General features: G+C 42.2%; 1 protein-coding gene and 1 pseudogene across 8 annotated transcripts in view; one reads left to right on the top strand and one right to left on the bottom strand.

The window, feature by feature from the left end:
* LOC136657639 (sodium channel protein type 3 subunit alpha) overlaps positions 1–26,305 on the top strand; it is a 68,993-nt gene that overhangs the window by 21,346 nt on the left and 21,342 nt on the right. For 4 of the 8 annotated variants that reach the window (XM_066634663.1, XM_066634626.1, XM_066634646.1 and 1 more), the window contains 7 exons: positions 509–781; positions 2,626–2,976; positions 5,185–5,317; positions 7,687–7,925; positions 11,080–11,253; positions 14,883–15,239; positions 16,417–16,902. In XM_066634663.1, the coding sequence (XP_066490760.1) occupies positions 509–781; positions 2,626–2,976; positions 5,185–5,317; positions 7,687–7,925; positions 11,080–11,253; positions 14,883–15,239; positions 16,417–16,902 (2,013 nt within the window). Of the gene's footprint in view, positions 1–508; positions 782–967; positions 992–2,625; positions 2,977–5,184; positions 5,318–7,686; positions 7,926–11,079; positions 11,254–14,882; positions 15,240–16,416; positions 16,903–26,305 lie in introns of all 8 variants that reach the window. The other 4 variants (XM_066634672.1, XM_066634676.1, XM_066634618.1 and 1 more) reach the window with 3 other exon arrangements.
* On the bottom strand, positions 21,313–21,429 carry LOC136637134 (5S ribosomal RNA; annotated as a pseudogene).

Here is a 26,305-nt window from a genome sequence, read left to right as displayed (position 1 = left end):
AGTAAGTCCCATTGACTACCATTATTAAAAGAATATACATAGTAGCTTGTTAAAAGTACAGGTCTGTAACATTTCCCAAGTGCAGTCACATACAATGATAGCATCAAGTCTAATATATTAAAAATAAAATATTGAAATGAATGGAGACCCACCTGAAATTGGCTTGCGACCCACCTTTTGAGAAACACTGCATTATAGGAAGTTTCTACTAGGGCTGATGGAGGTGAGTTCTCTTGTTTCCCAAATGGTCTGTTGGTCAAGGTATAATATGACCAGGCAGGTCATAAAATTCCATACCTGAGCAACCATAACAAACCTTAGGGACATCTGACCGTATTTCTAAAGAACTGTGCTATGTTCTTTTTCATTATGTGTTGAATGAGGGGCAGTAATTATTGGCATTTCTACTTAATTCTTTTGTGAGTGTGTGAAAGAATAATGAATTTTTCTAAAATTATTCATGTGGTAATCCAATGTATGCTAATTACTTGACACTGTAACACAACAGACAACAGCAGCTGTGGCAGCAGCATCAGTCGCATCAAGAGATTTCAGTGGCGTGGGTGGATTGGGGGAGCTCTTGGAAAGTTCTTCTGAGGCATCTAAATTAAGCTCCAAGAGTGCTAAAGAAAGACGAAATAAAAGAAAAAGGAGAAGGCAGAAAGACCTTCCGGAAGCTGAAGAAAGAGAAGAAGTTGAAACATTTCCCAAATCTGAATCAGAAGACAGTATCAGAAGGGAAGGTCACTTGCCCTACGAAAAGAGGACTTCACCTCATCAGGTGCAGTACCAACCTAGTTTAAATAGTTGAAACTAGTTTAAATATAGTGTTGGAGTTTCATGGTGGACTTTTTAATGTATTTTTCGAGGTTACTGGAGATTCTGGGGCATCTAACTTAGGCAAACAAACCCCACAAAGCTGACTTGCTTGAGGAGTCTTAAGAGGGTAGGCTAACCTTGGGTCCAGAAAGTTCTCAGCACTGACAAGGAGGTTGGTAGGGCCTCCTTGACACACAGTTAATGGTTGCAAGCCATGAAGGATAAAGACTGATCTGATGCTTTCAGCCAGGATGGAAGTACAAAGGTGAGTGACAAGAATTGTAGGCCTAGCCTTCACTTTGGTACAGTTGCCCGTGTTGAAATGGGATTTAGTTGTTTTGTGGGATTTGCAAGTCATCATTGGTAATTGATAAAATTGTGGCCCATAGTTAAATTGGTTAATATAAGTTAAATACAAATATCGTGTCTGAGGGTGTGGCGCATGTGTTACAGCTATAGTGTAGTACAAATGGACTTCACTTCCTAATTGTTGCCGGTTTATTTAAAGCGCTTTCTTTGTAACTGCTAAAACTTAAATGTGTACATAGAATAAATAGCAGGAATACGATGTTGTCTTATGAGCAAATGCAATGAACGGAGGCAAAGTCTGAGCTATAATTTTCCAGCAAAAGCCTGTTGTCACTGGTTAGAGTCATGGCTGGAATATTAAGTGTCAGTTCCATATGTCCTATTATATATCTCTTTGGGAAACATATATCCTCTTAATTTCCTCTAAAACAGCACTCAGGGTGCTCAGAACTGAGTGTAAATGCTGTTATTGAGCTAAAGATTATGTTTTTAATATATAAAATGGTGGCTTAAAATGAGGTTGTTGAACTGTGAGTAAATCTTATATTTCCAAGTATTCTTTTGAACCAAGTATTCTTCAGAAACCCAGTCCAGAGGTTGAGTATTGCAGTATATTCAGATCTGAAACAAGCTTAAGGGCAGGAGTAAGTAAACCTTAATGTAAGGGTTGTTTTCTGCAGCACCAGCGATAGCGTTACTTATTCATGAGTGCTGCTAATGAAATATGCAGAGAGGGAGCAAAAGATTCCATTAAGGACTTTCTTGTGGTGCAATTAGATAGGACAACCAGCAAAAATTGATTTTTCTTGTTCTCAGTGGCAATGTCACAATCTTAGGGTCTCTTGTGGTTGAATGTTGCTGAAAGCATTAATTGATGAGACGATGTGATTAATAAATGGCAGATTAATAGTGGAGCTCAATTAAATGGATCTAGCCATTGGGCTTTCCCCCTAGTTGTGACCAACAGCTGGTTAGTTTCTCCATGTTTCTCTTATGATTGAAGTGGCTCACTTGAGGGTACAGCAGGGTAGTCATGACTATGAATTAATGGTTCTGGGATGTTTTGCAAAGTATGGTTTATTGCCTGCTAATACGGGCTTGCATGATGTTTTAGATGAAGGTGGGACATCCTTGGGTGGTAGAATCTGTGTCAAAATAGGCAAATGGAGCATGTAGAATAATCATTAATTCATTCAATTGATACCTACTTGATACTACTTAGAAACTGTAAAGGCATTTCATGAGGCTTTATCAAAAGCAGGTTTCTCCAGAGCATTTCCAAACTGAATCAAGAGGGTATGGTTAGGATTTGTCAGCGCAGATTTGGTTTCACGTGTTTGCCTGTCGGAAGAGTTGTGCGTTAGTGGTTTAAGACTCGGTTTCAATTGATTGAGCTGGTATGGTTAGCCCTTGAAAAGTATGTGTGAATACTACTAAATACTCTGTTCTTGGATTTTTATCCCTTCTTCCCCCCCCCCCCCCAACTCTCCCTTACAGTCTTTGCTGAGCCTTCGTGGCTCCCTGTTTTCCCCAAGGCGCAATAGCCGAACAAGTATTTTCAGCTTCAGAGGCCGAGCAAGGGATATTGGATCGGAAAATGACTTTGCTGATGACGAGCACAGCACTCTCGAAGACAACGAGAGCAGAAGAGATTCCCTCTTTGTTCCAAACAGACACAACACTGAACGCCGCAACAGTAATGCCAGCCAGGCGAGCCTGTCATCACGGATGGTGCCCCCACTTCCAGCAAACGGGAAGATGCACAGCACAGTGGATTGCAATGGAGTGGTTTCCTTAGTGGGAGGACCTCCAGCACTCACTTCACCTACCGGACAGTTTCTGCCAGAGGTCATGAACTATCCGTCATGTCTGACTTGATTTCTAACACCTACAATTTTCGAATGCTGATACTTCCAGTTTAATTAGGAGATCTTTGGAAATACATTCTGTGATGGAGAATATGCATTTTCTTTAGTTCATTTGTGTCTTTCCCTTTAACGATGGGAAAACACATTAACGCAACCCTGTAGTACATGGATGGTATAGTGCACAGTGATAAAAAAGCAACCCTTATGTAATCATATATATGACTGCATAAAAAAATTTTTGTGTGGTGTCTTGTTAATGCACCTGTGCACTCCTGCACATTGGTAAAACACCACACAAAAAAACAACCATACAAAACGATAGACATTGATTAACATTGACACAGCAGTTGTGCAATCTTGATATGACTGTGCGGTCTTGGCTACTCTGTCATCCAATCCATCTGGTGGTTAAACTGCCAATTTAACTTTATTTTATTCTAATATGTACACTTGTCAGTGGTTTAGAACACAAAATAGATACTAAATTTGTGGGATGTAATTAAAAGTCAACATATTTAATGAAAATACATTCAATCAAAAAGACAGATTGCAGGAAACAATAAGTAACCAAAGAGACAACCCCAGCATTATAACAAGACTGTCCAAGACCTCCCTGAGAGGAAAGTTCCTTTCTTCTCTCCATTTATGTCTTTGTGTAAATTTTACTGTTCTCTTCTTATGACAGCTTGAATTCATTATTTAAAATTCTGGCCTAGCAAATCAGTTTGCTTTGCCATTGTTCCCTTGCTTTCATATGGGAATCAAGGGATACTTCACTCATTGTATCTCTTATCTGTCCATCTACCCACACACCAAGCATCTTTACTGCATCTAGTATTTCAGTATTAAATCCATATGTCTGCCCATGTGTCTTCCAAAAAATAAGACGAGAAATTCTATCTTCTTTGAAAAATATCATTTCATCCTACAGCCCAATCCTAATCAGGTTAGGAGGCAGCTGGAGGTCTCGTCGGGGTAAGGAGATATTTTTCCCATTACCCCATGTTGAACCTCAGCTGGCCCTATGGGGTTTCTTGGATCTGCACCAGCAATTTAGCTGGTGCAAATCTAGAAAGACCAGTGTAATGTCAAGAAGGGGGTTAGTATAGGGTGGAGGAGGCCTCTGCTAATCCACCACTCCCAGGCCCAATCCGCCCCATTCCGCTGTCCCCCCAGCCGAAGCCACTTTCCCACCACCTTCCCCATGCACCTGTACCGATCAGCACTAGCCTACCCATGCAGCTGGTGCTGCTTTGGATGCAGCGCTAGCAGGCTGGCGCAATCCTTTGAGCTGGCGCTGCTGGCTCACGAGTAGTTGCAAACATGCTTCAGGGCATGATTGCGACACTCTGAGCCAGCTCACGGAGCTGTTAGGTTTGCACTTCTAGTCTCTTGTTTTAGCCTGTTGAATCACCTTTTTCATTTCAGCTAAATTCCAGCATTACTTTTTATTAGGTGTATATTTAAGATGTTTTAACAGTACACTTGAAAATATAGTGTCAGTGCAACATATGTGTTTTTGCAAACATATTCTTGTCAGGATTCCAGAACTGGCTGCAGCATTTTCTGGAGTACAAAGGCATGCCCCCTTATCTGCAGGGGTTCCATTCTAGAACCCCCTGCAGATAAGCTGAAACCATGGATACTGGAGAACACTGTTCCCCATGGATACTGGAGAACACAAAGTCACTTCCTGTTTCTCTGTGAAACTGGAAGTCATGTTGTTATGAGCTGCCAAGCCTGTGCTGAGCTCAGAAGCCTCTCTGGAGCAGAGCTCCTCTCACCTCTGGAGGCAGTATGCGGGGCGGACACGATTTGCAGATAACTGAATTCATGGATACGGGATCCGTGGATCCTGTACTCTGCTTCAAACCTAGGTTTGCATTTGTATAATGTGTTAAATGACTCTTGAGTCTTCCTTTTTGAAGAATTCCTTTTTACCAAGAGAACACTGTATCCAAAGACACTTGCAATTAGCTGTGTGGACCCAAAGGGAATTTGGGCTCGTGTATGTTGAGCAGCATCCCATTCCATTTAGTAAGCCAATTTTCAAACTGAATGGATTTAAAATGCCTTGGCTGATGGGCTGCTAAATTTAACAAACAGTGGAAAAAATAATAATCTAGCACTAAGGTATAAAGCTCATGACTTGAGATGTAGGAATTATTAAACACCATTGTATTTTCAGGGTACCACAACTGAAACAGAAATAAGAAAAAGAAGATTAAGTTCTTATCAGATTTCTATGGAACTGCTGGAAGAATCTGCAGCAAGACAAAGAGCCATGAGCATAGCCAGCATACTTACAAACACAATGGAAGGTACGGCAAGGCTCCTATAATAGTACAGTTGCCCTCTGACGCAAAGCACTGTCACTTTTGATTTCAGAAATTCCAAGTAGGCACTGTTGGTTCAAAAACCTTTCTGGCTCAAGCCCATTCAGGACCTATGACCCACCCTTTTCCAGCAGTACAAAAGTTGCACCACTTTCTTACACTTCGGAGCCGTTGGCGCAAATGGCCCGAGGTTCCACACGTGCGCCAGTGGCTCCCAGATGCCCCACTGAGTAGGTGAGGTGGCCGCAGGTGTAATTTGGGGGAAGGTCAGGGCAGAGACTGGGTCAAACTGGGGTGACGGGGAAGGATCTGGGTGATGGCAGCTCACGCCACTGCACTGAGCAGACTGGTGGGGATAGGATTGGGCTGCTTGGCATTCAAACATTTTGATTATTCTGTCAAACAGCTGATGTGGTTTTCAGGTGCAACTGCAAACAGCTCCCAATGATGGCGTTTTGGGCCCTCTTTAGTAATGTTTCTCCTAAGGAGCGCAGCTGTGTGGCTACATACCTCTCAACCAAGCTCCGCACATCTCAGAGATTTGTTGACCTGGAAGTTGGTGATGTGATGAGAGCATTGCCAACTGCCAGGAAGACTGAACCTCACCTCACCTCTGCGCAGTATGGAAGGGCTCGACGCAATTGCGCTGAGTCTTAAAGCACTGCTCATTCTTAGTGCTTATTTTTTCCCCATAATTTTTTTTATTGCAGTTTAGCTTAATTACACAAGCAGAATGCCATCAAAATGCTAATCCACAAAGGCTCTGGTATTCATGATTAGGGAGAACAGTCCTAGCTTCATATAGGAATAATGCAAAGGACAGGAGGATTGCTTGCCAACTGAAAAGGCTGGTGTTTGCAAATACAAGGCTAATGTATGAAGCAGCAGTGTAAGATCAAACTGTTATTCAGAGATGTTAGAATAAAGTATTCTATAAAAATTAACAATCTCTGCCAAAAACTCACCATAGCTGCACGCTTTAAAGCAAGTATGGTTGTACTGAGCAATCGGAACAGTCTGTCGTGTGCTGCTTCTGCCATTTCCTTGTTTCTAGGGCACAGTTCTCCCTGCTGGATCTAAACAGGGCTAACAGCTACATCAAGAGCAGGGTGAAATTTAAGTGGATTTGTTTGGAAAATATCATCTGAGTCATGGTCCGATACCCACCCATCCACCCCTGCTACTTCTGTCCCTGCGTGGGTACATGGGGCCAGAAGTGAACTGACCCCCTAATTGTGTGTTTTTATTTATTTATTTAATTGTATGGCAAAATGCAGCATCATGATATAAAATGCACACTATACAATATATATAAAAACAACAAGCAATCCGTTATTAAAACATAGTGGATAAAATCAAAAATAAAATTTCGTTATATGTTATATATGAGCAGTTACTAAGCGATTAGACCTGTGGCCTAATACCTAAGGGTGCAATCCTAACCAACTTTCCAGCGCTGGCATAGCTGTGCAAGTGGGCCATGTACTGCATCGTGCAGTTGGGGGGCACTCATGGAGGCCTCCTCAAGGTATGGCAATGATTGTTCCCTTACCTTGAAGTTGCATTACCCATATGTTGGTGCTGGAAAGTGGGTTAGGATTGCACCCTAAATCATTTAACCATTGAACAGCAGTACCCTCAAGTTGATGTCATTCCTGTAGGGTACCGGAATAACTTCTAAGGGGGGGGCGGGTTTAAATACTGCATTAAAGGATTCTTGAAAACACGCAGTTTGGAGAGAGCTCTGACATTCCAGTCCTACATGTTCATGAGGGGCTGGCACACCAGTTTGATGGAAGTGTATGTGAAATTCTATGGTTTCCCTTCATGCAATGGGCTGCAACTCATCTGAAACTGTCCATTAGGATTAAGCAAGGTTCCTGATCAACCCAGGATCTTTAAATTGTGGTTTAAACTAGTGTGGGACTTTGGGCTAACTGGAAATTCAGCTTTGCCCTAACTGTGGTTCAGTGCTGCCGATGAAATGGTTTGCTGCAGTAGGAGTCAGCAGGAGAATTCATGCTGTAGGACAGGCATGGTGAAGCAATTCTCAATGTTAAGTCTGCAGACAAAATCTTTTATCTAAAATTTATCAAGTTGTTATGTATACTGGAAGACATCTATTGACGGCAGGAATCATTTCGATTAGCAATGTAAATAAAGAAACACAGAACGGAGAAGGGAGTTGTCATACTTAAACATATGCACTATATATTTTTTTAAAAATGATGTGTTTGTATGCTTGTGTAGGGATATACCTACCCAGATCATTCCAGAATGTTGGACATGAGCTTTTTAGTTTCTGGATTGACAAAATTAATGCCTGTAAAATCTTATTTTTACTTTTTCTCCAGAACTTGAAGAGTCCAGACAAAAATGCCCACCATGCTGGTACAGATTTGCAAATGTATTCTTGATCTGGGACTGCTGGACTCCTTGGTTAAAAATAAAACACATAGTGAATTTGATAGTTATGGATCCATTTGTTGATCTGGCTATTACTATCTGCATTGTTTTAAATACACTGTTTATGGCCATGGAGCATTATCCGATGACTCCCTATTTCAACCATGTGCTTTTGGTGGGAAACCTGGTATGTATATATCAAACAAAACTTATTTAAGTAATACTTTTTAGAGGAATCTTTTGGGCAATGTGCAACACGAATGTGTATAGAAGTTTAAAATGTAAGACAATAAAAATAAAAGTCAGATAAGGGGGGGGGGAAATAGCAGTTAAGTATTCCAGAATCCACACACCCAGCATGTCTTAAAAATGCCTATATGGTTTTTACTACCATCTAAAACTAATAACTGAGGAGATGATTGCCTGCTGGTCTTAGGAAATCTTAAATTGGGTCCTGGCGAGCACACTGTCAAATAATACACGTTTAAAAAACTTTACCTCAGAGTAGTGTTTCCATCGAAAATATTTTGTAATAATTTGGTTAAATTTGGATGAGTGTCTTTCACAGTAGTTTAGAGCAATTCTAAAATTGTGGTTTGGACCCACCATCTATTAATTGCCAATATACTAGCTGATTGCCGGCAATGGATCCTAAGAACAATATAATATTGTAGAGTACTCTAAGGGCACTGTCCTCACCTGTGTTGGAACAGGCAGGCTGACTGGCCTGTGCTGTATCCAGCACAGGTTTGGTGTGGCCTGGAACACAACTCAGAGGAAGGAGATTTTATTCCTCTTACCTTGAAAAATACTGCAGGCAGCCCTAGGAGGCTTCTCAGATCTGCACCCACAATTTCACGGGTTCATATCCGAATGGTCCAAGTAACTCTGGTCAGGATGGTAACTCTGGTCACCGCAGCCAGCCCCACTCCTGTCTCAGGCCTGATCCGCCCCCCAGGCTGCCTTCCCTGCACCCTGAAATGCCCCCTCCCTGCCTCCATTCTTCCCTCCTCTCCCTGTCCTGTCCCACCCCCTGTGCTAGTCTGTCTGGACCAGCACAAACTCACACTGTTCTAGCGCTGCTGCAGCTCCGCTGGGCCAGTGCATATCCGTGCACTGGCCCAGCATGCTCCCAAGTAGCAGCAAGTATGCTTTAGGGCATGTTCGTGATACTCAGAATCTGGCACAAGAGACTTGTGCCAGCTCAAGGCAGCGTTAAGATTGTGCTGAAAAGTGAACAAATGGCTTTCTTAGTAAAGCAGGAGTTGGATCTGGAAGATGAACATTCCATAGGTGAGTATCTTTAGCAAAGCTGGGAGGATGACCAGTGGCTTAGGAAGACTGCACAGATCTCTTGTATGAAAGATTTACCTTCCATGGGGGCCGCTATTACTTTTACTCCTTCAAGCTCTTGCTTTGGAGTGAAAATGCGATTACAGATCATTATTTGACAGTATGTATAATATAATCTTAGATGTAGCTAAGCTGCTTTACAGAGATCACTTGGAACATCTCTTAGGCTTAGCCTATATAAATTGACAGAAGCTAATTTGGTACTTCCATCTTTGTTCCTTTGCATTTTCTACAGAATTGTTTTTAATGCTTGAAAACTTCTAAATCACTTTGCCATTTCAATACCTCTTGGAATAATCTTCCCTTAAATTTACCTAGCAATGTAATACCTCTGAAAATGTTCTTTACAACAAATTCGTTGTCAGCATTTTGTTACTAAAATTTACTTCTGAATGAAGGGTGAGCCCAGACAGGAAATAAATTCATTCCTTCACAGTTTATAGGGACATATAGTAAAAAGACAGCATGTTTATAGACTGCTCTCTATGTCAGACGTAATCAGATTATGCTATATATTTCACTGACCAGTCTTTTTGGGGGGGAGGGGGACATTTCAAAGAACCTAGAATCCCTAGAACGGCACCATAAAGTTTTTTGAATCCCTTTCCCACTTGTTTTAGGCTGCAATCCTGTGGGCAAGTCCCACTAAACCCGGTGGACTTACTTCTGAGTAGACATGCATTGGGACTGGGCCCAACCTGTGCCCATCTGGTGTGGGTGGAGCTGCTGAGTTCTTGAGGCTCTGCACAGCTTTACTGTTTGTGTGAGCCAACATGCATTGGCCTATTATGTACAATTTGTATTCAATATGCATTCATATTGAATATGGCAAAGATGTAGTATTTGTGTTTTCAATTACATGTTTAAAATGTGTGCAATATAGTGACATGCTACAGGATACTCCTGACTAGCAGTGGCTCCCTTGCAGTGTGGCTTTTGCCCAGCGTAGTGTATGAAGCAGTCTTCAGATTGTATTAACTTTAATTAGGAATGAATGCTAGGTCGTACTGTCCTCCCTGCTGATACTAATTTAAAACTTCAGATCTTTTGCCCTTTTAATCTGTTAACCTCATTTTGCTGGTTTCCATCCAAAGTTAATTTGTCATTTTTCTGGTGAATTGTTTTGTAGCTTGAGAATTGCTTACGATCAGGCAAATAACACCCTTTTTGCAAAAGAAATTATGATGAAAAGGAATGGTTCAAGTCTATAATTTTAAAATTGGTCATATTGAATTAAAATACTACTGTTTTAACCCAAGAAAGGTAAATTACATTAACATCAAAGATGAAAGAATAACATCTCTATGAAAAAGTCTCTATGAAAATAACATCTCATAGAAAAACTATGACATTGGGTGTAATCCTAACCAACTTTCCAGCACTGATCTAGCTGCAGTGGAGCCCCAAGGTAAGGTAACAATCGTGCCCTTACCTTGAGGAGGCCACCTTGATTGCTTCCCCACTGCAGGATGCAGTGTACGCTACATTGGCATAGCTATGTCAGTGCTGGAAAGTTGATTAGGACTGCACCCATTGATATATATGGTAGGCTGGGGAGAGACAACTATTTTTAATGCTACATTAGCTGAAAATAGCTGCAACCAGTTTTGTTTGTACAAGTTCATAATGTGAAAATAATAGAATGGTAATCATGTTTGGAACTGAATGCTATTCTAGTGAGGATTCGGTGGAATAGGAAAAAAAAACAACACTCAATCCTGACTTTCTTATATTAAACTTATGCATCCCCTTGGTGTCAATGATACCTATTCCCTTATTTAATTCCATATAATTTGGGTTGCAGTATTAGTAATGGACCTTGATGACTGGAGGCTTGCAGGCAATGCTTTCCTGTACCTATCTCTGTTTTGCATGTAGGGTGATGCATCTGATGAGAGATGTGGGAGACCTTTAACTTGGATAAAACATTGCTCAAATTGTTCTAGTCCAAAACAAATTTAGGCTAATTCGTTAACGCTTGTGCTTAGGTTTTCACTGGGATCTTCACAGCAGAAATGGTCCTCAAGATAATAGCCATGGATCCTTATTATTATTTCCAAGAAGGCTGGAATATATTTGATGGCATCATTGTCAGCCTGAGTTTAATGGAACTGGGTCTTGCAAATGTGGAAGGATTGTCAGTCCTGAGATCCTTCAGACTGGTAAATTCATAGAGTTTTTTTACATAATGTACAGTGTTTATAGGCAGCATGTGTATTGGCATATGAAATAGCAATCTGTTGAATTTTTAATAGTAATTTTAAATTTGCATCGTTCACAATTTCTAATGTTTTTCTGTGATAGGATTTTCATAAGCAGTTCCTTGTCTGGGTTATGTATGCAGCATGTATGACAAACGTGGCTGTTGCCAATTTCACCCCCTCTTGGGCCTCATCTGCCCAAACTCCACCCCTGTGGTCAACCTCCCCCACCCCATTACACCTCCCCATGCTCCCCTGCCCTTCCCCCACCCCTGCACTGCCTGGCACAGAACTACCATGTCTGGTGCATGCTGCTCTCTGCACTGGTGCCAGTGGGACAGTGCAGGCATTTCAGCCAGCATTGTGTGCTGTCACAGTGTGCTGTATGACAGGTCTGCACTGGAGTGGCATGTGCATTGCTGACTCAGGATTTGCCATGAGTCTGCAATCCAATACACATTTGCCTGGTAGTAAGTCCCATTCAACTCAATGAGACTTTTGAGTAAACATGCATTGATAGCATTGTGCTGTTAGGTTACAGCCCACTGCAGGAATGATCTTCTAACTGAAAAAAGCATCTCCAAAACTATGCATGAATGCACCAGAGAATACTTCAAAATAAAAAGCATACTTTTGATCATCTGTTGTATAGAAGCTACGAAGCTGCCTTATGCAGTGTCAGAGCATCAATCCATCTAGGTCAATGTTGCCTTCTGGATTACAGGAAGGAGTCTTTTCCCAGTCATAAGAACAGAAGAACAGCCCCACTGGATCAGGCCATAGACCCATCTAGTCCAGCTTCCTGTATCTCACAGCGGCCCACCAAATGCCCCAGGGAGCACACCAGATAACAAGAGACCTGCATCCTGGTGCCCTCCCTTGCATCTGACATAGCCCATTTCTAAAATCAGGAGGTTGCATCATGGCTTTTAACCCGTAATGGATTTTTTCTCCAGAAACTTGTCCAATCCCCTTTTAAAGGCGTCCAGGCCAGATGCCATCACCACATCCCGTGGCAAGGAGTTCCACAGACCAACAATATGCTGAGTCAAGAAATATTTTCTTTTGTCTGTCCTAACTCTCCCAACACTCAATTTTAGTGGATGTCCCCTGGTTCTGGTGTTATGTGAGAGTGTAAAGAGCATCCCTCTAACCACTCTGTCCATCCCCTGCATAATTTTGTATGTCTCAATCATGTCCCCCCTCAGGCGTCTCTTTTCTAGGCTGAAGAGGCCCAAACACCATAGCCTTTCCTCATAAGGAAGGTGCTCCAGTCCAGCAATCATCTTAGTCGCTCTCTTTTGCACCTTTTCCATTTCCACTATGCCTTTTTTGAGATGTGGCACCAGAACTGGACACAATACTCCAGGTGTGGCCTTATCATCGATTTGTACAACGGCATTATAATATTAGCTGTTTTGTTCTCAATACCTTTTCTAATGATCCCAAGCATAGAATTGGCCTTCTTCACTGCCGCCACACATTGGGTCCACACTTTCATCGACCTGTCCACCACCACCCCAAGATCTCTCTCCTGATCTGTCACAGACAGCTCAGAGCCCATCAACCTATATGTGAAGTTTTGATTTTTTGCCCCAATGTGCATGACTTTACACTTACTGACACTGAAGCACATCTGCCATTTTGCTGCTCATTCTGCCAGTTTGGAGAGATCCTTCTGGAGCTCCTCACAAACACTTCTGGTCTTCACCACTCAGAAAAGTTTGGTGTCATCTGCAAACTTGGCCACCTCACTGCTCAACCCTGTCTCCAGGTCATTTATGAAGACGTTGAAAAGCACCAGTCCCAGGACAGATCCTTGGGGCACACCGCTTTTCACTTCTCTCCATTGTGAAAATTGCCCATTGACACCCACTCTCTGTTTCCTGGTCTTCAACCAGTTCTCAATCCATGAGAGGACCTGTCCTCTAATTCCCTGATTGTGGAGTTTTTTTAGTAGCCTTTGGTGAGGGACCGTGTCAAACGCCTTCTGAAAGTCCAGATATATAATGTCCACGGGTTCTCCCGCATCCACATGCCTGTTGACCTATTCAAAGAATTCTGAAAGGTTTGTGAGGCAAGACTTACCTTTACAGAAGCCATGCTGATTCTCCTTCAGCAAGGCCTGTTCATCTACGTGTTTTGAGATCCTATCTTTGATGAGGCATTCCACCATCTTACCCGGTATGGATGTTAGGCTGACCGGCCTATAGTTTCCCGGGTCCCCCCTCTTTCCTTTTTTAAAGATTGGCGTGACATTTGCTATCCTCCAACCTTCTGGCACTGTGGCCGTTTTGAGGGACATGTTGCATACCTTAGTCAAGAGATCTGCAACTTCATTCTTCAATTCCTTAATAACTCTTGGGTGGATGCCATCAGGGCCCGGTGACTTATTGATCTTTAATTTATCAATGAGGTCTGAAGCATCTTCTCTTTTAACCTCTATCTGACTTAACTCCTCGGTTAGGAGGGGCCGTTCGGGCAGCGGTATCTGCCCGAGGTCTTCTGCCGTGAAGGCAGATGCAAAGAACTCATTTAATTTCTCTGCCATCTCTAAGTCTCCTTTTATCTCCCCTTTCCCTCCCTCACCATCCAGAGGGCCAACCGCTTCTCTGGCAGGTTTCCTGCTTCTAACATATTTGAAGAAGCTTTTATTATTTCCCTTAATGTTGCTGGTTGAACTCCAAGTCCTACTTGGATAAGGCAAAGATTGAACCTGGAACCTCCTGCATGCCATGAAGGAGCATGAGCTATGGCGAAATAGAAAAAAATAATACAAATTTGTTATGATATGCATGCATGCACTGCTTAAAAATAGTTCACTTAACGACGGACCACATATATGACAGTGGTCAAAGCACAATAAAGATGCTGTTTGTGAGACAATCACATCTCCCATAGCCTGCAGCAGAGTGTCTGTTTACACAACAGAGAGGCTCCTAATGCAAGAAAAAGCAATCTATCTCCAGTAGCCTGTGCAACCAGTTGTGTCTGGCAGGGAGTGTCTGTTTGTTGCCTTCATGGTGTAGATTGAACTGAATGGTCACTTAATGACCTTAATCGCATAACAGTGGGAATTGGAGAACACATCCCTGTTGTTAAGTAGCTCATACCTCTACTTTAAATTACGGTACTTGGCAGAATGTGCAAATGAGAGCAGATGTTTTCATTGAACTTTAATGTATAGGCTGAGAATTTATTTAAGTGATTTGATACTATAGCCGCCTGAGAACCAGTGTTTCTAGTTCAAATCACAAATGTCTCTTTTTTGGGTAAGTTTGACATATCTATCAGATGTGGCCACATGTAAATGTCAAATGTAATGAGAAGTATAAATGAATTATGATCACAAATAATATAGATCTGTGTGTAATGAAGATCCTCAAACATTTGTGGATCTCATAACTCATTAAGCTGCCCGTTCCTAATATAGATCCATCGCTCTGCTGAATGTAGCATTGTGCTTTCATCTTTCGACCTCCCCCCCAAAAATCTGGACAAATTGTAGTCTGCTTTTATTTTGTTATTCAAAATTCATCAGGAATAATTTTGAACAATAATAATGTTGTTTCCTTGCTGTTGTTTTCCAGCTCCGTGTTTTTAAATTAGCAAAATCATGGCCCACGCTAAATATGCTGATCAAGATTATTGGCAACTCAGTTGGGGCTCTGGGGAATTTGACCCTGGTGCTGGCCATCATTGTCTTTATCTTTGCTGTGGTTGGGATGCAGCTGTTTGGGAAAAACTACAGGGAATGTGTCTGCAAAATTGCCACAGACTGTGAACTTCCTCGCTGGCACATGAGTGACTTTTTCCATTCTTTCTTGATCGTGTTTCGAGTTCTGTGTGGTGAATGGATAGAGACCATGTGGGATTGTATGGAGGTGGCAGACCAAACCATGTGCCTTATTGTTTTCATGTTGGTCATGGTGATTGGAAACTTAGTGGTAAGTAATCAGTCTTTTTGAAAAAATAAAAATAAAAATTGCAGTGTTTAATATTGTAGTGTCTGGTAAATGTGTTTGAATTATTATTTTGTAGAAGAATCGCTAATACCCATGTTTAACTTGTGATTGTTATTAACTTCTTGTAATGTGAGATGTGAATGTGAGTGATTTTGTGAATGCTTTAATGCAGTGTTTCTCAACCAGTGGTATGGATACCACTACTGGTACTTGAGATAATGTATGGTGGTATGTGCAGGACCTCCAGACACCTGCCTCCCAGCACTGAGACCAGTATCATGACAAACAGCAGTAGTAAGATTGGCAGGCAGAGCTCCGAAACATGCTATTCAGGCTCTCGAAAAAGCCCACCCATCCACCTTGAGCCACTTACTGGTGTTTGCCAGGTTTCATTTGGCCTCCCAACCAGCGATGATGTCATCCCCAGTTCCTTCTGATGAGACTGCCAACAGGTGAACCATGCAAAGTGGTACAGCAAGGGACAAACATTGAGAAATATTGCTTTAATGTCTTTGTGGCTTGCTGTGAACTTTTTAGGGGTGTGTCTCTGGAAGGGGGTTGGGTGTGAATGGCTAAAACTGGTTGGCAACCTTCAGTCTCGAAAGACTATGGTATAAGCCCACAGCACCCGGTATTCCCAGGCGGTCTCCCATCCAAGTACTAACCAGCCCTGACCTTGCTTAGCTTCCAAGATCATGGTATAAGCCTACAGCACCCAGGATTCCCAGGTGGTCTCCCATCCAAGTACTAACCAGGCCTGACCCTGCTTAGCTTCCGAGATCATGGTATAAGCCTACAGCACCCGGTATTCCCAGGTGGTCTCCCATCCAAGTACTAACCAGGCCTGACCTTGCCTAGCTTCCGAGATCATGGTAGAAGCCTACAGCACCCGGTATTCCCAGGCGGTCTAAAACTGGAGTGTTTTAAAATCACTACACTGTTGTGTTGCATTTGTGGGTCAGGCGGGCTAAAAATTCCATTACATAAATTCATAACTTGTGTGCTCTTCTATGATTTTCTCAGCTACTAGGGTCTACCTACTAGACTGTGTGTACTGATATAGTAGAGTGATTTTTATGTGTATAATGGGGAGAAGGCAGTTCCTCTTCCAAATACAAGAAGCCCACAGTATTTTTCTCTTTCTTTCCCCAACATTTAGGTTTTGAACTTGTTTCTAGCCTTGCTGCTGAGCTCCTTCAGTTCAGACAACCTTGCTGCAACAGATGACGACAATGAAATGAATAATCTACAGGTTGCTGTGGCAAGAATTCAGAGAGGAATTGATTATGTTAAGAAAAAATTGCGAGAACTTGTGCAAAAAGCCTTTGTTAGACAACAGAAAGCTATCGAGGAGATCAAAGCACTTGAAGAACTAAACCACAAGAAAGACATCTGCATTTCCAACCATACCGTGGTCGAAATATGCAAAGATGTTAATTATCTGAGAGATGGGAATGGAACTACCAGTGGTGTAGGCACAGGCAGCGGTGTGGAAAAATGCATTCTTGATGAAAGTGACTATATGTCTTTTATAAATAATCCAGGCCTTACGGTGACTGTACCTATTGCTGTCGGAGAGTCAGATTTTGAAAATATAAACACAGAGGAATTTAGCAGTGAATCCGAGCTTGGAGAGAGCAAAGAGGTAGGACTTTCTATGTTTATAAATACAAGAAACTAATTCCATTATGGAAAACCTGTTTCAGTGGAATATACTGAAGGGGTCTTATTTTGATGGCTTATTTATGGTTTGCAACACATAACAGAACTATTCCATAGTTAAAACAGCAGATGGTGAGAATGGGCCATTTGTGAGCATTATGTTCATTCTTTATTGCATGTGGAGCCTTATTATGATCTAACAATCCAACCCTGTGCAGTGTCAACAGAACATCCAGTTGGGCAGTAGACTTCTACTATTGTGAGAAGGGCTTAGCCCATCTGGGTGCTTTGATTCTGGAAGCTGACCCGGCCTTCTTGGACTAAGCCGCAGTGGCTAATGTAAAAGTTAAGGAAAAACCACTGTTAGCTTGAGCAAGACACATTTTGGACCAGTGATTGCACTTACCCAGCCCTTAGGTTGACTCAGAGCATAGTCGCGCAAAAAGGTTGAACTACAGGGGTCTCTGTGAGCATTCATGCAATAGCAACTCTGCACCTCTTTCCTCATGTTGGATGACACCTCAACTTTTCTGACTGATAGCCCAAACTTCACCTCGCTGACCAGTGGCAGTGAGGCTCCTATGACAGCACTAACTGCTGTAAGGCAGCCAGCACCTGTCGTTAAAGGCGCTCCCACCACATGCGAGTCAGCATGCTGTTGGAGCACTGGCGAAAAGACCTGTGCCATTCTGCCCTCGCCAGCAAAGGAATTCTCACTTGCCAGAGGAGGAAGGATGGCAGGGAAGGTGGAATGGAGGTGGGGAGGAGGCAGAACCAGGCGGGGAGGGAGACTTAACAGGGTGGGGAGGTCGCGGGAGAGGGAGCATCCATCATGGGCAACCCACAGTGGTTCTAATCCCTTTTGGCAGCAGCCTCCCTGCACCGTTTTTCTTCTCAGACTTGCACTGGCAATGCTGCTGAGGCCTTCTGGCTTGCGTGCCCCCCCCCACCATAGATGCAGTGTTTGCCAGTTTGACATCGCTGCAATGGCATGGGGGGTACAAGAATACGATTGGCCCCTTCGTGTCACAAAACATTTCTGCAAAGGAGAAATGGTTGGTCTGCCTTTTTTGAAACATAAAAAGGTGACGTTTTAAGGAGGTTGAATACTAACCGCAAGTCTTTTGGAACACAGAGGTCATATTCAGATATAACAACTGAGTGTGGTGTATTTTTCTGGAAATTTGCTACAGTGGATCACTCCTTTGCACAAGGGAAGCTAAATTTAAAGTTTCTGGTTGTACTTAACAGCAGTTTCCCATTTCATCTAAATAAATACGGAAAACTATTGCATGTACAAAACATAATTAGTTAACAAATCCTGATTTGGTATTGTGGTTTGTTTACTAATTAGTTTGTACAGGCTACAGGATTTTTCATATTTGTTGTCGTTGACTGGGATCCAAATCCACACTTTGACGACCCGTAGCGGAGGTTTTCTGGAGGGTACTGGGGGCGGGTAAGAGGGTTGCAGCTGCTGAAAGAGTGTTGCTGAAAAGCCTTCATAGGTAAGCAGAATTCTGCCCAGTGTGAATAATCCTTGAGGTATCTCAATTCATAAATATTATGTAAGGGCAAAAGATTCAAATTATTTTTTAGTATTATCTAATCTAGACCAGTAGTGGAATATCCAGGAAAGAAAGATTCCTGAATAAAGCATCATATTCTTCTTGGAAAAGAAAAAACAAACCTACATTCAAGAAAACTCAGGCTTTGAGTATACCTGTTTAGGGTCTGAGAACATCTTGCCATTGATATAGATGACTTTCGTGATGTTTAAGGCATTATATTGTAAAGTGCCAAGTTTTCTCTTTATGTTTTGTTTCTGTAAATTTGGTTCTTTTGTGCTAGATCTATGTGTTTTTTGTTATTTTTTTCCCCATTAAGTGTAGAATTATTAAATACTTGGATCTTCAGTGACGCACACAGTTATTGGCAGGTATTTATTTGAATTATTTTGAATAATGACAGCATCTAGTACGGGTCACCTTGATCTTTCCTGCCCATGATGTTTTAAGATTCTGCCCAGATTCAGAATGACCAAAGGAATGACATACCTTAAAGTTACCATAAACTGCATGGCTGACATGACTGAATAAGAATATGAGTCAGACCGTATTCTGGCACAGGGGCAAATTTTCTTACCTTCCATTAGCTGAACCTTCTGATAGCAGTATTTATAGAGGGTTTCCCTGGAATTGCTTTACATGTTCTAAGGTTGTTTTTAAAAGAAGTGAAACTAAAATGTTTTTCAATATTTTTATGCTTTATAATTTTATTCTCAGCACCTTTTTTTGCTTACACTAGGAAAGTAGAAGTTACTTGATCTGTAAAAACAAGTTTTGTAGGAAAAGATTTCTTTCCTGTGCCTAGTTCATTTTTCTAAGATCTCCCATGTTCTTTCCTACATTCATGTTTGACCTGAGAGCATTAGGATTTGAGCAAGGTTGTGAAGTCATACTTTTCTAGCAGTTGGCAATGAGCTCATTTTTTGGCTGACTGTTTCATTTACTTAACCTGTACTTCCTTAGTTACTGAACCTTTACTGGTATAGAATTAATACTTCCATAAAAAATAATAGACATAGAAGAAACATCACCATGTAGGAAGTTCAAGCAAATCACACAGTCTATCTTTTACAATTAATATAATACATAGTAGGCTAGTCCTCAGATTGTAAAGCAGCCTTCTGAGCTCTAACCAATTCTGTCCGCCTTTGCATAACTAATTGTAGATAATTCGCTATTGAACACACAGATGCCTCACCATCAGCTGCTAGCAAAGTATGAATAATATAGGTATCCGAGTTCATGGCAGAGTGGAGTAAATATGGGTAAAAATTTGATTGTCGTAGATCATTATACCAAGGGCAGTGCAAAAGTATATGGAGCACAGTCTCAAGATTCTTCGCATTACGTGCACAACATTTAGCTCTGACTCCCAGACCTTTAAATCTGGCTTTGAGGATATTTGACAGGAATGCATTACATCTAGCCACGGGCAGCCCAATCCTGAGCTGCCCAGGGAATGGCTACTGCCGCATCCTACACGCTTTGGGCAGCCGGCGGCGGCTCCTTGGGAGAAGGGGACTTTCATCTCCTTCCCCGCAATAAAGGGAGTAACCCCGCAGTGGGTTACTCACTACCAACGAAAAGGTTGGCGGTGAATCAAGAGCCAGTGAGCATAACACTGAGGCTCTGGATCTGGTGGAGCATTGTTCCAACAGTCCTGCCTTCCTCCCTCCCCGCTCCCTCCCCCCGGCACACCTTCCCCCCTCTCCCCACCTCCCTGGAACACCTCCCCAACCTCTTCCCACCCTCCGCCCGCCTCCCCCCTGCCCTCTCCCCAGAACGCCTTCTCCCCACCTCCCTCCACGCCCCTGCTTACCTCTCCACTGCTTGGCGGTCTGCATGACCATTGAGCGGTGGTGGTTGGGTGCCTGTACTGGCCAGCGCTGGGCTACCACCAGCGTTCGCCCAGCAGTAGGACGCGCAAATATGCCTTACGGCACGTTTTTGACAGTGTGCACTGGTGGTGAGCCAGCGTACCAAGCCCAGAATCGGGCTCTGAGTATGCCCGCTGCGCCTGGGGGTTATCAATCAAAAACTTAGCCAGTGACAAATCATCTGTTCTTATGATTTTGGGTTACACTGATTTGGGAGATTTTCTACTCCATGTCTGATTACAGATAAATATAATAAACTGCACAAAATGTGTTAACTGCTGCCAAAGTTGCAAACTGATTTCATGAGAGTGTAACTGTTTCTAAAGCTAATGAAGATTTTCCTGTTTCACAGAAGCAACTGTTGCTTTCTTTTGCTTTTGTGTTAAGATAGCAGATTGTCTTCTCTGAATCATAGCTACCCTATTGCTGCTTTAACCAATGTTACTCTAGTAAGTACAGAATGCTATGTCAAAACTTAAAACCAGATGCGGTTTTGAATTATCTCTTAACAATGATGTGCTACTGCTATTATTGTACTCCTAAAGCTTTTAATAGTGGATCTACAGATACTTTTCTGCTGACTTCTTAGGTGGGAGTCTTTCTCACTCCCCTACAGTTCTGGTGATTAAGATGGAAGAAAAGCCTGTCCACCCCACCACCTTGGAACTTCAGAACATTGCAAAACAAAAAAACAAGGAAAGGAAAATCTTTTCCTGCTAGTCAGCTGATGTGGGCGAGCTAGCCACCCTGCAGGAGTAAGGGTGCCATGAAAAAAAGTGTATAACATAGGGATTTAGGGCCCAGTGCTATTCAACTTTCCAGCACTGATGCAGGTATGCCAAATGGGGTATGCGCTGCATCCTGCAGTGGGCGGGGGCAGTCTTGGACGTCACCCCAAGGTACCATTTGGTTGGTTGGCAACCTTCAGTCTCAAAAGACTATGGTATAAGCCTACAGCACCCAGTATTCCCAGGCAGTCTCCCATCCAAGTACTAACCAGGCCTGACCCTGCTTAGCTTCCAAGATCAGATGAGATTGGGCATGTGCAGGGTAACAGTTGCTGTCAAGGTACCATTTATTTTCTTGCTTTGGAGCTAAATTGCAGCTGCATCAGTGCTGGAAAGTTGGATAGCATTGGGCCCTTAGAACATTTATTTACCAGATAAATTTAGCAGGGAGAAACTAGGTTTTCTCTGAGCTGGGGCAAAAGAGAGGCTGAGGGCACAGTCCTAACCAACTTTCCAGCACTGGCATAGCTGTGCCAGTGGGGTATGTGCTGCATCCTGCAATTGGGGAGCAGTCACAGAGGTCTCCTCAAGGTAAGGCAATGTTTGTTCTCTTATCTAGGAGTGACTTTGTACCTTACCTTGGTGCTGGAAAATTGGTTAGGATTGCACCCTGCATGACTTTGCAGAGGAAAGAAAGCATGTGTCTCTCTTGTGTCTTTGGAGTTAGAGGCACAAAGTGAGGAAGACCTAGTTCTTGCAAGATTATTAATTTTGCCCAATGGTAGACAGCAAACAGTTAATTCTGAACAGGGTTTGTGCAAATTTTTATTGCTTTGCAAATGAAAGGTTTTCCTTCTAAAAGAAATAACATCCCTTTCTCTCCGAAACAATCAATAAACTTCTCAGTTACTGAGTAAAATCATCTTTTCTGTTTTCCTCTCTTGATGCCTTGAGTTTACACCAGGGCTGATTGCTTTTGCTGTGCAAAGTGTAGATCAACCACTGCTTCTCAGCAGAAACCATAGAGCAGAGATTTTCAACCTTTTTCATCTCATGGCACACTGGCAAGGCACTAGAATAGTCAAGGCACACCACCAGTAGTTGGACAATTGACAAGACACACTGTGCTGCCAATGAGGGGGCTCACATCGCCCAGTGGCCCCACTAATAAATAAATGAGCCTCTCCCACATTTCTGCGGCACACCTGGGGATCATTCATGGCACACCAATGAATTGACTAGACTTTATTTCAAGAGTCTATTATATGAAAGAGCCATTATTTGACCACTGTTTTTGACATTATAAAGAAATCAAGGGATAGATGTTGGTCGTAGGATCCCATTACAGGGAAAAGGGTTTTGCCGGATCAGAATGTTGCCAACGGGATATTCTGTGCTGATGACACCAACTCAGATGGTGTACTTGAGTTCAGAAGAGACAAGTAAATGAGGAAAGAGTGCGCTATCCCAGCTCACAGAAGAAAGAACGAAGCAAGTGTGAAGTGGGCATGATGAGGATTAAACTAGATGAGGGTTCTTGATAGTGCCTGGTGGACTGATTATATGAGCATAAGACTATGCAGACTGTCATTATGAATATGCGTCAAATTTTATAATCAGCGACTATCTCCCTTTTTGTTAGGTTGGTGTTCTAGCTCTCCCCCCCCCAAAAAAATGCCTTGTTTGAATGCCAACCTCCAAAGAGCAAAAGACCAGAGGTGTACTGTATCATGAACTTCATTGCCTACCATTCTTACTTCTCACAGGGGTAAAATCAAGCTGGAGCAATCGAGAATGCAGCTCTGGTGCTTTTTAACCAGGTAGATTCAACGTATCACCACTATTGTACAGGTTACCGAAGCAAGTTCGACATATATAATCACTTTCTGGTGAATATGAATTGGCCTGCATGCTATTGAGCTATGTTTCCTTCCCTGTCCATTGCAAGATAGTCCGGACATGCACAGCTGCTCTTTGCTGAGTCCTGTGACTCACTTCACAGCATGGTCAGGCGAGATTGGCAGTCCCGACATATATTTTGATTCTGCTGATGATTTTTCTAGATATATTTTATTCTCAGTTCTTTGAACAGCTACTGCATGACCTAGAGGTTTTGTAAGATGGATTATAAAGTAATGAGACTGTTGAACTCTCAGAAGGCCAAGGGGAAAAAAAGGGAGCATGCATAGTTTTTAAAAATGATAAAAACAACCCTTTTTGATTCAGCCCTTATAAATGAGGTGTTCTGTATTTCTATAATATTGTCCTTGGGGGGTGGCTTTAAATGCACATGATTTCAAAATTTAATCGCTTCCTAGTTTTTGTTTTTTTTCCTGTTTGTGTATTTGGAATTGTTGAAAGTTCTTTCACAGTGTTGTCATGCAAGGCTCTCCCCATTTTGGACCAATCTTCTTGTTTTTGTTTTTGAGTATGGAGTATTTTGAATTTTTATGCATGTTATGAATTAGGACATGATTTAGGCAAAAAAAGACATTAATTTTCATTTAAATGTCCTAACAAATAAGTGCACTCCAAACAAACTGAGAAGGAGAAACAGTTTCTGATAAAAGTGAAGATTTTGACATGTCCATATTGATATGCTGGGGGTAAATCACAATGAGTAAATAATTTCAGTCAATGGGTTGCATCCTAAACTTTTGCAGAGTGCAATTTTCTCATTAGAAGCTTCTTCCAAGAATAAAAAGAGAGTTGCAATTGTGGAGAGGCCCCTTCTGTGAGCAGAACTCTCTTTCCATTCCCAGATGGAGCTTCCAACAACTGAGCAGTGCTCCAGCAAAAGTTAGAATTCAGCTCAGTATCTGACACAATGGATCCCCGCTTTATGACACTAACTAATCCATTCTAGAGACTTCATTGTATTGTGAAAATATTGTAATGTGAACTCAATAATACATTGAGTTTTGGTGGTTTGACCCTGGAAGCCATTCAACCTCAAATGACCTCCCCTGCATCAAGCTATGAATCCCAGTCCACCCCTCACTGCCAAGCATAGTAGAAGTAGGGCCCAATCCTATCCAACTTTCCAGCACTGGTGCTGCCACAATGCAGCCCTGAGGTAAGGAAACAAATGTTCCCATACCTTGAGGAGGCCTCTGTGACTGCCTCCCCACTGCAGGATGCAATGCAAGCCTCAGTGGCATGGCTGCACTGGCACTGAAAAATGGAATAGGATTGGGCCTGTAGTCCTCATTTCTCATATCCCTCTCTTGCAACAGCCATCCTTATCTTGCCCAGCTGCTGCCAGTGCCGTGACCAGGCAGTTTATTAGCCCATCTCTCATCAGCACAGCTGCAGCCACTCCAAAAAGGGACACGATGTCACTGGCCCCACCACCTCCGCTTTGCAGAGTGGCACTGTTGCTGGGCGAGGAACAAGGCCCCAAGGAGCTTCTTTGCTCAGTCATACACTGACTGACTGCCATTATTTGTTCCCTCTTCCCTTCCTCTCCTTGGTTTAACCTGTGTATTCTTGTCATCAGATGTATAACTTATTACATAGTGACGCTTGTATTATCATGGAGAGTCCACCGTAAAGTGATTTCATTGTATGCTGAACCCTGTCATAAAGCGAGGGTCCGCTGTGTTTAGTTGATCAAAAATTTCCAGGATGTTTAGTTTAGTTTTTAAAAGTATGCATTTGTTTACCCTTTAGCCAAAGAAGCAACTTTCTGATATCCTGAATCTATGGGCTGTTAGAACTTACTGCATGAGTTGCTGTTGCTCCCTGGGCCTGCTCCCTCACGTCCACTATGACTGTGGTTTAGGGACGGAGAAATTCAAAGTGTAATGATGCTAACTCATACAACTACTTCTAAAAGATGATGGGGTGGGAATTGAGAGTCCCTGGGAGTGGGATTTTCATCATGGGGGTGACCTATAGTGAATGTCACAAGGCAGTCTTTGTACCTAAGGAAGGTACTTTGAGACTCATATTAATTGCTGTTTTTGTTTAAAGCATTAGCTCAAATCTTTGAATATGATTCAGTGCTTTCATCTTTTTCAACTTTGGAGTTTGAATGTAACGCTGCCAGCTGAGATATGCTCCAAATTGTCCAAAACATCAAAGGAATGCATTAACAGTAGAAGTGAGAAACTTGTTTTCTTGCTGAGTGTGTAACTAAAACCTTGGCCGCCATCAAAAATACGATGGAATTGTCATGGAGAATGGGAATTGTTTATTTGAGAGTTTGTCAAGTTATCAAGCAATTGAGAATGGTTGAACCAGTGTATTATGCTGACTTATTCCAGACAATTTATAATGGCTGAATCCCTTTGTTTTATTTTAGTGTCACCTGAATCATGAAGCAGTTTGTCAAGCTTAACATTTTATAGTAGCCTGCTCCTGCTCCCATTCAAAAGGCAAAAACAAAATCAAATGGGAGCAAGACTGGGCCTTAAGTGAATGCATCAACAATGGAAATGGGCCCATTAACATGCTGTTGGGCAAAGCTTGTGTTGATTATTGTGCTAGCAAAATCATGAGATGCTCTACAGTCCAAAAAAGAGACCACTTAAGTAGCAGTGGTTGTACGATTGCCATCTGCGTCAATTGAGATGTGACCTGTATTCAAGAGTGGTAATTCCGATTATTTTTTCAGATCAACTTTAAAACAAACAATCCAAAAAGGTGGGTTTCTTTTTCTTGGTGTGGTTTCCACGGGCACTGCACAGGCTTCTGCTCTAGCCAAGCATGTTGTTTTGCTGATTCAGGCCTTGGGAATGCTGCATCATTAACAACTGCTTTCCAGTGTGTCCCTGCAGATAAGATTTCCCTCTCCATGAGTGCACAATAGTCTTGAATAGAAAACGGTTTGATAACCTTTGTCAAGCTGTTCACATGTTATGTAAGAGAGCAATTTGTGTTGTCGTGCAACAGATTCTTTTCCCCCCTCTTCCCCACCACACCTTTTCTCTTCTCATGTTGTTGTTGTTGGATTACGAATTCTTGTCAGTGACCCTGTACCTGTGTGCCTGTTTCTATGAGTCAGAAACGGTTTAAAAATAATAATAATAATAATAATTGTGATGTCCAGATTTTAATTTTTTATAATCCTAGGAATTATATAATTGGCCATAATCATTGCAAATATTAGTACTTTGGCTTGATTAAGCTGCTGTTTTAAGGCTGCAATCCCATTGAAGCGAGTAAAAAGGCTCCCATTGAATCTTAATGACTGCAGAGTTCTTCTCGAG

Source organism: Tiliqua scincoides, chromosome 1 (genome assembly GCF_035046505.1).
Source record: "Tiliqua scincoides isolate rTilSci1 chromosome 1, rTilSci1.hap2, whole genome shotgun sequence".
Lineage (NCBI taxonomy): Eukaryota > Metazoa > Chordata > Lepidosauria > Squamata > Scincidae > Tiliqua > Tiliqua scincoides.
Note: the sequence above shows the minus strand (reverse complement) of the source record. Positions and strands in the feature narration are given on the sequence as shown.